The sequence below is a fragment of the Rhagoletis zephyria genome, unplaced genomic scaffold, assembly GCF_001687245.7.
Source record: "Rhagoletis zephyria isolate East Lansing unplaced genomic scaffold, Rhagoletis_zephyria_1.1 Rzeph_scaffold_08374, whole genome shotgun sequence".
NCBI lineage: Eukaryota > Metazoa > Arthropoda > Insecta > Diptera > Tephritidae > Rhagoletis > Rhagoletis zephyria.
This window is the reverse complement of record NW_016165454.1, coordinates 15648-27601: the sequence shown is the minus strand read 5'-3', so window position 1 is coordinate 27601 and position 11954 is coordinate 15648. Positions and strand designations below refer to the sequence as shown.

The 11954-nt window shown below is 37.6% G+C and overlaps 4 protein-coding genes across 12 annotated transcripts in view; 2 read left to right on the top strand and 2 right to left on the bottom strand.

The window, feature by feature from the left end:
• Positions 1 to 1312: 1312 nt before the first annotated feature.
• Slmap (Sarcolemma associated protein) lies at positions 1313 to 5235 on the bottom strand. 7 transcript variants are annotated; one of them, XM_017631073.1, is made up of 3 exons: positions 4728 to 5235; positions 4132 to 4359; positions 1313 to 3110 (listed from the first exon to the last, which is right to left on the bottom strand). In XM_017631073.1, the coding sequence occupies exon 3, from the start codon at positions 3106 to 3108 to the stop codon at positions 1501 to 1503; it is 1608 nt and encodes a 535-aa protein (XP_017486562.1). In that variant the 5' UTR covers positions 3109 to 3110; positions 4132 to 4359; positions 4728 to 5235; the 3' UTR covers positions 1313 to 1500. The 7 variants fall into 7 exon arrangements, with proteins under 7 accessions (XP_017486562.1, XP_017486567.1, XP_017486568.1 ...); XM_017631078.1 differs by having other exon boundaries at positions 5028 to 5235; XM_017631079.1 differs by having other exon boundaries at positions 4132 to 4356; positions 5028 to 5235.
• A 1080-nt stretch (positions 5236 to 6315) lies between these two features.
• On the top strand, positions 6316 to 7804 carry Nubpl (NUBP iron-sulfur cluster assembly factor, mitochondrial). 3 transcript variants are annotated; one of them, XM_017631071.1, is made up of 5 exons: positions 6380 to 6510; positions 6612 to 6636; positions 6691 to 6832; positions 6896 to 7318; positions 7428 to 7804. In XM_017631071.1, the coding sequence occupies exons 3-5, from the start codon at positions 6733 to 6735 to the stop codon at positions 7715 to 7717; spliced, it is 813 nt and encodes a 270-aa protein (XP_017486560.1). In that variant the 5' UTR covers positions 6380 to 6510; positions 6612 to 6636; positions 6691 to 6732; the 3' UTR covers positions 7718 to 7804. The 3 variants fall into 3 exon arrangements, with proteins under 3 accessions (XP_017486558.1, XP_017486559.1, XP_017486560.1); XM_017631069.1 differs by having other exon boundaries at positions 6316 to 6636; positions 6701 to 6832; XM_017631070.1 differs by having other exon boundaries at positions 6362 to 6636.
• On the bottom strand, positions 7739 to 9582 carry LOC108375007 (deoxynucleotidyltransferase terminal-interacting protein 2). The gene is made up of 4 exons (XM_017631072.1): positions 9276 to 9582; positions 8883 to 9223; positions 8250 to 8414; positions 7739 to 8011 (listed from the first exon to the last, which is right to left on the bottom strand). Exons 1-4 carry the CDS (start codon positions 9466 to 9468, stop codon positions 7802 to 7804), a joined length of 909 nt encoding a protein of 302 aa, XP_017486561.1. The 5' UTR covers positions 9469 to 9582; the 3' UTR covers positions 7739 to 7801.
• A 798-nt stretch (positions 9583 to 10380) lies between these two features.
• Positions 10381 to 11954, top strand: part of LOC108375004 (zinc finger protein 501-like) — a 13796-nt gene continuing 12222 nt past the window's right edge. The window contains exons 1-6 of the mRNA XM_017631067.1: positions 10381 to 10491; positions 10552 to 10701; positions 10772 to 10881; positions 10943 to 11449; positions 11521 to 11718; positions 11778 to 11949. Coding sequence (XP_017486556.1) covers positions 10477 to 10491; positions 10552 to 10701; positions 10772 to 10881; positions 10943 to 11449; positions 11521 to 11718; positions 11778 to 11949 — 1152 coding nt within the window. The 5' untranslated portion in view covers positions 10381 to 10476. The remainder of the gene's footprint in view (positions 10492 to 10551; positions 10702 to 10771; positions 10882 to 10942; positions 11450 to 11520; positions 11719 to 11777; positions 11950 to 11954) is intronic.

Sequence of the window (11954 nt, the reverse complement as noted above, 5' to 3'; positions counted from 1 at the left end):
CAACAACAACGGCTGAGAATATCATTCCCACGACAACCGGTTCTAGGTTCCGGACGGACTAGGGTTTTTCCCAAACAAGGGCTGGGCATTGAGCCCAACCCGGACCAGAAATCTACTTCTGCTGTGTCTGCCGGAGACAACTTCACTCCACTTTGGTTAGGTGCAACATCTGTAATGGATGGAGTCACCTGAGAATCTCCTCGGGTATTAGGTCTCTGTTGTTGTTGTTGTTCCCAGTCGTAATTTGCGTCCGTTTGCCTTAAGCGGAAGGGTTTTTGGTGCGACCGCATTTATAAGCAGAGCCTCATTAAAATTATTTCTCAAATTTTTTAGACTTATGGTAAAAACATAGTGGAGCGGCGAGCAAAGCGAAGAGCTAGCATCGAAAAAAGCTTCAATTACAAACGTGTATGTACGCTTTGCCGCTGTGGTGTAGTGGTAAGCAGTGCGCGCATTCACTCATCAGCACCTGGGTTCAAACCCTGGTCAAAGCAACATCGCAAAAAATATAGAAAAAGGTTTTTTCTTAACAGCGGTATTTCTGCCATAAAAAACAGCTTCTCATGAAAATACAATCGCCGTTCGGAGTCGGCGTAAAACGGTAGGTCCCTCCGCTTTGTGTGACAACATCAAGGCGCACGCCACAAGTCGGAGGAGAAGCTCGGCCAAACACTAACATAAGCGCCAATCTATTATTATTATTATTATTATGTACGCTTTGCTCTTCACAGGAAACAGGGAATTCTTGTACCTAGTTTCTAATTTGGACACGCGAATTGCTATTTGCTATTGTTCCGTTCTGTACAATATCATTGNCATATGTTTAAGCGCCAATCTATTATTATTATTATTATTATTATTATTATGTACGCTTTGCTCTTCACACGAAACAGGGAATTCTTGTACCTAGTTTCTATTTGGACACGCGAATTGCTATTTACATTTCACATGTCGCGTTATGGCTGCGACCAATTGTTCCTTTCTGTACAATATCATTGAACCCAGAAGAAGGTCAAATGTATCCTTTTACATTAAATAACATAAATAAACAACTAATACATTGCGCATTACATCCGATCTTCTTAAAATGTAATTGCCCTACACAGCATTACACTTGAACCATTGTTACTACAAATCAACTACCTAGAATTATACCGCTTTCAGTTTTTTTTCTTCCAGTTATCAAATAATTGGTCTCATCTTTCTTGTAGGGAAGCTTCGATCATAAAAAATACCAAATGGTTACTGATTTATGAGTTAAATTAAAGTAATTAAACATAACTCAACTTACNCGATCTTCTTAAAATGTAATTGCCCTACACAGCATTACACTTGAACCATTTTTACTACAAATCAACTACCTAGAATTATACCGCTTTCAGTTTTTTTTGTTCCAGTTATCAAATAATTGGTCTCATCTTTCTTGTAGGGAAGCTTCGATCATAAAACATACCAAATGGTTACTGATTTATGAGTTAAATTAAAGTAATTAAACATAACTCAACTTACATAAGTCTCGCTTACCTCATTTCGCAACACGCTCTCTGGCACATTCTTCTCCATAATCTGCAATTTTTTCTCCAACGAATTGATGCGATGAAGCAACTGATCCTCAGCAATGAGAGACTGCCAGCACAGGGCCGAATTTTTTCGTGTGGCATCCAAAACATTTTGAATATTGAATAATTTCGATTTTAGCGCCTTTTCCCGCTGCGACACCTCTTGCATGTACAAGTTCAAGCGGTGCATTTCCTCGTAACTGATACGGCCTTCACCAGAGTACTGAGAGCGTTGGGTGGTCGTATCGATTGATATCGCCTCACGGCCATCAGGCAAATATAACTTTACAAAAGCGATAATACAACCATGGACCTCTTTGCGCGAATTTTCCAGTACATCGACGCCGAATTTGACGATATCGCCGAAATGTAGCTCAGCAGCCTCATTGCCTAGTTTATTTTCGTTAATGAAGGTGCCATTCGAGGACTTTGTATCTTTAACCCAAAATTTGCCATCATCGGTGTACCACAGCACTGCATGGTTGCGCGATAGTACCTTGCAATCGAATATTGCGTTTGACTCGGAAGCTTTACTTTTCGCTATTAAACGTCCTACTTTGCATTCAATGTTTGGCGTGAGGAATATGGTGCGTGTCTGGAAGGGGTGCGAGTTAGCCTCGCAGAACAAAATAATTTTCGCCTGGCCATTACTTTCCGTTGATTCTAGATTCATACTTATGTTGGTGCTGCTACCTACATTCTGTGCAACATTTGTGGCGTTATTGGCCATATTCGATTGTGACTCAATCAGACCAGCGCAGAAAGCCGAACTGAGCTCTTTTACGGTCTGTTGTAGTGAAGCATTATTACCTAGCCCTATATCCAATGTACTGAGGAAAGTGTTTGGTAAATTTCCGACGGCTGGTGAACCAGAAATACTGGCATTTTTGCTAGCGTTCATAACCGACTGCAGTGCGCTGCTCAGCGCTTGCGGAGTAATGGGACAGCTCAGCGGCATGTGATTGCCTGCATTCGATTGGCGTACAATAGCGGATTGTAGGGTACTTGCATTTGAATTCGGATTGGAATACAAATTGGCATTATTAGTGTTGATATTTGCATTCACACCTCCACAGCTACCACTGATGCTAGCATCAATATTGCTGTTGGCATTTGCATTAGAAATTGAATTTGCATTTGAAGTATCACAGTTCAATACTTCGGTATTATTATTGACAAACTCTTGAGCATTCGGGGTATTCACATCATTTAGACTAACTGCCGCTGGCAGAGCATCGCTGATGCTGCTCTTTTGATTAACGGACGGTTGCTGCATTGGCTGATGTGCTTCGTTAGCTGAATTTTCCGACATAATTTCGTTATTTACGCTGAATATGCGCGTTGATGTAACTGATGTGATTATGCTCGATGTTATTGGAGTTACAATCTGTGTCGTTGTGGAAGCTGGCGTGGAGCCGACAATCTGGTGGTTTGGTGGCGCGGGTGCGGCTGTGGTTGCAGTTGTTGTTGACGCTGTTTGTGAATTCCCCGAAGCCGACTTTTGTTCATCTTCGCAAGTGTTAAGCCATTCGTTACTGGCTAAAACCATACCTACAGTGAAGGGAAAACTGGATAAGTAAAATATCAAACATGAAGTATTTTACTATTTCTTAACAAATTAAATTTAAAGAAGCAGGGGGTGGTAGTTGGATAGTAGTGGCAGTGCAATACAGGTAAATGTGTTTTCAACTTCAAAAGTACCAATAGAAAGGTGCACAACTCCTGATTCCATTCGAAAAATATAAAGAAGCCTACATATGTATAGTATATGCACATACATACATACATATAAATATATAGCTGATTTGAGGTTAGTTCAGCAAGCCCCTCAGCTTTCGAAGGGGAATGCCATTGACTGTATATTTACAAACAACCATCCTTAATTTTTATGAACGACTAAATTGCCCACACTCCTACCCATATGTACGTAATATGCATTCATTTATATGTATGTACGATATAACTCAAATATGTATAGTATATATGTATAGTGGTGTCATGCAAACAACTAAATTTTTAGGAAACCGCAATTGCCAAAGCCATTGAAACTTAAATGTAAGTTGAGAAATCTTTATATTTAAAAACATCAAGAGGCTGAGTAAAAATGTGAGCATACATACATATGTACATACAAATGAAAGAATATTGAGACATAGTATTCAAAAACTGTTCGTTATCCTGAAAATTTTAGAAACTGGGTATTGGTAATTAACCATATTAAAATGAAGGTCTTCCCTCAATAACATTTATCTACTCATACAACAATAAATTATGTTTCATAAAAGCAAATTTTAACAAATAAAACCAGACGCTTGCTATATACATATGTATTTGGTACTCCACCATAATGTAGGTCAAATCGCCCATAACTGTGCATAATTTAATCCCATAAGAAAAACAAAGCGATAAATTAGCAAGACATGGATTTAATAAAAGTGTAAAAATTACATATTCTGAATAATGTATAAAATCCATGCTATTTGTGCAAAAAAATAGTATGCGATTTTGTTATACCATCCTACAGCGTGGAATGTGCAATTTGAAGCGTGAAACATGTAGTTCGTTCACTGACCAGTTCCGTGCCTGCAAGACACATCATAAAGTTGCTTTCGTTCAGCATATTTCCGCTTCTATTGCACTCTCATTAAGGTTGTTGTGCTGCCCTTTGCACTCCACCCGTGTCTTTCGATGGAGTCAATTACAATAGGACAGTCCGATTGCTAACTGGCTATAATTTTAATGTTGGAGACAGTGTGAACGAGCGATCACTATGTTGTCGTTGAAGCGTAGCGTTTTTCTGCTGCACAGAATGACAATGTGAAATTCTTTATTACGCACAATAGATATAGAAATATTATATAGCGATGGTGGCACAAGCACAAGTACATATGTACATATTGTAACAACCAATAAACTGGGTGGTAGCTTGGACGGCTATAAGAATCACCCGTGCACTTGGTAAGCACTCTCATTTCAGCTAAAAATGTACAAAAAATTCATTGCATACCATTAATTTAGTTTTAAATGCTTAATTGAATTTAATTGCACTTGTGACACAAACGTTGTTATGGACAACTACTGCTGTTAACACTTTATTCCCTCCCTATTTATTTAGTAACACTCTAATATTATCCTTTTGCCTTCTTCAACAATTTTGGGCAAACATACTTGGCAATGTTTACTGTATAAAGTTTTTCTTCCTGGTTTTTTAGATATTTTTATTTGCCTGTAATTTTTCTGTTTTCGTTTGATCGATTGCATATCTCTTTATTGGTATTTGCTTTTTACACTTGACCATCTCGCATTTCGCTTTCTATCATTCATCCGTTCCTTGAGCTTATATTTTACACTGTGCTCCTCACCTCCGCCGATGATTCTATATTCCAGCTTTTTCTGCCTGTCTCAGCCACTACTGCTGCCACTGCTGAAACAAAACATCGAACATACACCTCACGTACACACACTCACCTCACAATTCGTTTGCAAAACTTGTCACAATTAATTAGAAACAAATGAAATTTTGTAACTGAATATAGTTTATTAAATAGTTCGCACATAAAACGCAAAATTATTCTATTTATTCGTATTTTTTTTAGATCTTATAATATTCACAGGAATTTTCAGTCGTTTCGTGCAGAAAAGAAGAGATTGAATGAAAAACGTAACAAAGTGTTGCCATGCTGTTTACAGTAGAGCTGTAAAAATATCGATGGTACTATCGATACTATCGAATGGTTCTATTTTTTTTGCACTATCGAAAGGTCGTTGCCACTATCGATAGTCTTTGTTTGAGGAAATATACATTTTGTTTAGAGAAAAATAAAAGGATTTTGGCAAAAGTTTGTTGATTTTAGTTAAATAAATCATTTATTTCAAAGCAAGTTTTATTTATTTTGAAGGTAAATCTAAGATGTGGAAAGTGAAAAAAAAACGAAGTAAAATGAAGTGACGAAGTCAAGACTTCCAAACAGTGTTGCCGCGTCCGTAAAACAAAATTTAACAAAATCTTTCAAAAATTTCAACAAATCCCGTTAAAATTAAGCAACTTATTTAACGGGTCTTAATAAAACGAAAAATGCTTGTAGTTACTGAGTAAGTAAGTAAGTAAACGCTATCTAAGGCAGAGTTTTGTCGCCAAAGGTAAGGATCTTATAGTCTAACAGTTGCTTATTTTGAAAACTATTACACATTCTTTCAGGGTCTCAACACATACTCCTATAATGGTTAAGGGCGTGTTGATCTTGTCACGAAAATGAAGGGACCTAAAGTTCTAAGTCGCCTCCGAACGGCAAATGGTTTTTTACGAGAAGCGATTTCATGGCAGAAGTACACTCGGAGGTTTGAAAATGCGACAACCGCAGATCGAGAATTGCGTAGAGCACCATTTACTGGAACTTTATATGGGATCTGGATTACAGTCTTCCCAAAATAAATTTGAAAAATTGATTGAAATAGTAACTCTTCTGACTATAAATTTTAGAGGAATTGTCCTTTTTGACTATTTTAATAAACAAATTTAGCAAAACGAAGGAAAGTTTAACATTTTAACACGCAGGAAAAAATTAATCAATTTTGCTTAAATTTAAGCAAAACGGCAATGCTGCTTCCAAAGTGAAGTGAAAAACTTCAATTGAAGTGACAGCAGCAGCACTGCCACTTGCTGATTGCCGAACTGTCAAATTTCGATTATCGATAACTCTACAGCAACTGACGAGAGTTGCCATTCGTAATAAAAATTTTATTTCCAGGTGCGTTGCCAGCTGGTTGTTGTTGTTATTGTAGCAGCATACCAATTCCCCAAAGACTTTTTGGGAAGTGTTGCTGGAGTGACAGTCCTTGGCCAAATATAAATCTGGGTCGTTCCGGTTACGTAGACCCGACTGTCGTGGGAACGTTGCCAGCTGGTATCCGACCGTGGTTGCGTTGCTATTCGCAATCGACCCAGCAAATTGTAAGGGACATGTTTGCTTTTAAATGGGGATCTGTTCTAAACAGCTGATTATTGTTTACATTATTGTTTTTGACACACTATATTTGACGGAAAATGCTAAGGACGCAATTTTTCCATTTTTGCAAGGTATTTTGTTATCAAATAAGAGAGTTTTTGTCCAGAATAACACATAATCCTTAGCGCTCTCTAGCCACCCAACTGACTACAAAACAGAAGGAGCTGATGGCACGTGGCCTGCCAAAACGAGCTCCTCTTCCTGGAGTAGCGAACATTGTGGTAGTTGCTTCAGGGAAAGGGGGTGTAGGTAAATCAACTGTAGCCGGTATGAATGTGGCATAAAAACTTTAAAAGGAAAATGGCTAAATTATAATGATCTTTTCTTAAGTAAATCTTGCTGTTAGCCTTGCAAACAAGGGAAAACGCGTTGGATTATTGGATGCAGATATTTTCGGACCGTCCGTTCCTCTGATGATGAATATTCATGAAGAGCCTTTGATTGATGAACAAAATTTAATGATACCACCTATCAATTATGGTGTTAAATGTCTATCCATGGGACTGCTCGCCAGACAATCTGATGCAATAATTTGGCGTGGCCCACTAGTAATGTCAGCAGTTCAACGACTATTGAAAGGAGCAGTGTGGGCACCAATTGATATACTCATTGTAGACACGCCACCTGGCACTGGAGATGTGCATCTATCGCTTTCTCAAAATGTTCCTATTACAGGTGTCCTGCTGGTTAGCACTCCGCAGAAGGCCGCGCTAGAAGTTACACTCCGTGGCGCAGAAATGTATCGAAAACTGGGTGTTCCGATTATTGGTTTAACAGAAAATATGGGCCATGCTATTTGCGGGAATTGTCAAACACGTTTGGAAATGNACACTCCGTGGCGCAGAAATGTATCGAAAACTGGGTGTTCCGATTATTGGCTTAACAGAAAATATGGGCCATGCTATTTGCGGGAATTGTCAAACACGTTTGGAAATTTTTAAAAATGCAACAGAATATTTCACAAAAAAAATAGGCACGAAGATATTGGCTTCCATTCCATTGGATGGAAATATTACCGAGTGCTGTGATGAGGGTGTACCCCCTGTGATCAAATATTCCGGGACTGAATACGCGAAAAGCTATCAACAGTTAGCTGAATATATCATTCGGACACTGGAGATAAGTGGACCAGACAAACAGGAAGCGAAATAATATGCCTATGTACAAAATGTTTACTTTTATTTATTTACATAATTATTTCTACTTAATTAAAAAAATTAAACTCATAAGCATAACCTACGACTTATTTTTCTTCTGTTTTTTCATTTTTTGCATAGCTTTTCGATGTGCGTATTTTTCACGACGAACAATCACTTCCTTAAATTTTCGTTTTGTATAATTTTTAGCAGTATCATCTTCTAGCAAGTCATCCACCAATGAACGTTTTTTGTGGCGCGTGCCACGTTCACTATAGTAATCCAAAGGCGAATGTTGTACAGTGCCGATCTGGAACAGTTAAGTTAGTATTTACAAGATGTAAGAGACAATTTTTTTCTTAGGTATTTTTGACGGTTAGTATACATAAGTACGGATATANTTGTACAGTGCCGATCTGGAACAGTTAAGTTAGTATTTACAAGATGTAAGCGACAATTTTTTTCTTAGGTATTTTTGACGGTTAGTATACATAAGTACGGATATGTATACGTAAGTATGAAATCATAGTATTGCAATTGAGACTTACTTGGAAATATTTAGGCAGAACTTTAAGATCGTTTTTCTTGTAAAAGTGTTTTGGATCTAGGACAGAACGCATTTGTAGAATTTTTAGCTCATTTGTGGTTTCTTCCGTTTGCTCTGTGGCAGGCAAATTATACCATCCAGGCCCTTTAGTCTTGGAACGTTCAATCTTGGTGAAATTAATAATAGAAATTTTTGTAAAAACTCCCCAAATGGTACATATAAAAAGACCGATATGTACATATATTATTCAGGTTACTAAAGAGGTCATCAATGTGTACCATTGGGCATCTAGGAAGGTTTCATTTTTAATACTAGCATAACATTACGTTTCAATAATAAAGAAAAATATGTGTGTTCTAATTTAAATCACCGGCATATAACTATCTGGCCGTTGACAGTCTAATATTGTAAACATTACTGTCCCGCTGGCCTTACAGCAGTTGTCACTAGCTCTGACACAACTACTAAGATTACAACGGGTGAAACTACTGTTTTGCTAAGCATTATGTTCGAGTCTTTCGTATGAAACCCTCTTTAGGCAATGCGTCTTGGTAAAGACTTAAGATGTCGAATATGTCATCATTTTTATAGTAGTTAATACATACATACATAGGAATATTGTTATGAATTTTACCCTTTTGATATCGCGAAGCTTCTTTTTATTAAAAAATGGAAGCTCTTTAAGTCTACCAAAACCGTCCACCAACTGCGATTTTGCCATTTCCTTCCCAACATCTGTTTTTACTTGGTGCTCCACATCAAATTTGCCGGTTGCTGGGTTATAATCGGAGAAATCCATGGTTTTACAATTTGTTTTAGAATTTTTCTTAGGATGTTCCGCCATTCTTAGTATTGTTGCATCTATCTTTTCCGTTAGTTTATCTAACTCTTCCTCGAGTTTAGTTTTGGGTGATGTTAGCTTCGGAAGCTCCTCCCGTATTATTTGTGAAATGTCCACGTTGGGTGGTGGCAAACCTACAGATTACTCATATATGAAATAATGCAATATTTCAGTTCATCAACTTACCAAAATAATCTTCATCATCTTCATTATCTCTGCTTTCATCAGATAATGCCGTGCATTTTATAACCTCGAGTTGGCTTTGTCTGGTGGTTTCTTCCAACGTTCGCCACAATTTGTTCTCAACCGCAGCTGTGCCGTGGGATTCGCGTTCTAACAAATTTGTGTCACCTGTAGAGTCCAGTACAAATAAAGACATATTTTTATTAGGTTATCTTAATTAATTATATGAGATAAACACAATGAACATAAAAAGCGCACGCTATCCGCGAAATTTTGTAGGAAATAGGGATGCAAACGATGCATCGATATTTTCAAAACATCGTTAGTTAACATCGATGTTTTGCTGGACGATACATCGTCGACAGAGCTGCGTAAATGCAATTCATTGGCGCATATACATAGTCATATTTAGTACGCAACTAAGTCGAAACTATTCTAAGCCACAACTAAAACTATTCATAGTCGCCTTAGTTTCGACTTTTCTGGCTTAGTACCAACTTACTGTCAAACTACCAAATTGCCGGCAACAGATGGCAAGATATAAGCTCTGATATATATTGCTCTCGAAGAGCAATGAGCGGTCTCCATTGGCAAATCATATTCTGACATAGTTAGACCTGCTTATCAACTCACCCAATTGTGTTATTTGCATCTTGTATATATACTGAGAATTAAAACGGCATTCCGGTCGACTCAAGCGGTTTGCCAAACTTAAGAGCTAAATAAATCACACAAGCTGCTGATTAAATCTACTTTAGTATTTTTCCATACACTTTTTTGTATATGAAAAATAAATTTATTATTCATAATAATATTCATAAAAATCGATACATTCCTAGTTTCATATCAACTTTGTTGCTGCTTGTTTCTTGAAATTGTTGTTGCATTTTCTTGTTTGTTTACATTTTGTGCTGAACAGCTGATTGTTTTTTGGTGGGATTTGGATTAAACCAATCAATCTTGGTTGTTCGGTACCATGTATTTTTGGTTCATGATCGCGAAAGTCTAGGTTCAGACAGTCGGCAACTCGTGACGAGGAAGAGGGAAGGGCACCGAGAAGTTGCTGAAAATGAGCAACTAAAGTTTCTCTGTGTAAACCCAGTCATAGAGACCACCATTCATTGATAGTCGTGACAAATTGAAACTATCGATAGTGCCATCGATAGTTTTGCAGCTCTGTCACATAGTACAAAAAAAAAAAAAAATGGATTTAGGTGCTGTGAGTTTTGATATTGAATATTTTAATAGTAGGACTTCTAAGAACCCAAACTTTCTTAAGGAATGTAAATCATCTCCTCCTGCTTCGTTTAAATGCTTATCTGAAAACAAAGCAGGCCGTTTCATTTGCGATACTTGTTGCAAGAGATTTAAAAAACCATGCCTCTTACATCGCCATGAAGTTGTTCATTCATCAGAAAAGCCCTACTCCGTAAGTAACATTTATATCATCTCAAGACTGGAATTGGCTAATCATATAGATAAATCTTTTACATACATAGTGCTCCAAATGCAGTAAACGGTTTACACAGAGTTCCTCATTGCAACGACATCGGGCGGAACAGCACAAGCCTGACAGGAAACGTTACCAATGTGGGAAATGCCCCCTGAGGTAATATACATATTAATACTACAATTAAATACACAGTATGGTTCCATTTGTTCTCATATAGCTTTGGACAAAAAGGCAATTTGAATATTCATGGGAAAAAGGTACACCCGACGAAAGCTATTGGTACGCACGTCTGCGATCTGTGTGAATCTGTATACAGCAACAAACAAAAACTTAGTAGGCACATAAATACAGTACACAGCAATAGCAGTAAACATAAAAGTGCTATTGGGAAATCAAATGATATTGTGCAAGATGATTTAGCGCTAACGCAAAGAGTTTTAGAGCAGCTTAAAACATTTCAAAGGGAAATGCAAGCCTTAGAATCTCAGTCCATGGAAACCACGGACAATTTAGAAAGGCCAATAATAACCGTGTTAAACAGTGCTCACCAAACGAATAAAGGAACACTGCAACATCAACATCATGACTCTGTATCCTCAGTCAATGAAGAGCAAGAATCAGAGTCCTGCACATCTGTGCGGCGCTTTCCTCGTGCGGTTGGCTGCTCGCAATACGAGTGTGAGTTTTGCACGAAGAATTTCCGAAAGTACTACGACTACGTAAGGTTAGATTACATTTTTGAATTAGTATTACATATGTAATTTAATATGTAGTAATGTTCGATCAATACTTAAGACATCACAGGGTGCATACACGGGAGAAGCCTTACAAGTGTGCATTTTGTCAACGATACTTCAGCACCAAAACGAAAGTGCTAGATCATTCAAAGATACATCGTTTAGATGAGCATGTAGGCATCATAACCAAACAATATCCCTGTGCAGTTTGTTGCCAAACTTTTAGTTCGCTAAGATTGCTTGATAATCATATGAGGTATATATCAGCAACTAATTTATAAATAACCCGTTGTAATTTGATTTTTTCTTATCCAGCACACATGCTGAGTCTTATATTGTAAAATATAAATGCATGGCCTGTGAGGCTATATTTAATTCAAGCAGCAAGCTTATGTCTCATAAACACCTGAGATCGGATGAGGAAGTACTATTTTTGCAGCAACTAATACCACCGCCAGTAGAAGTACTCGTAAACCCAAATGCCAATGCATC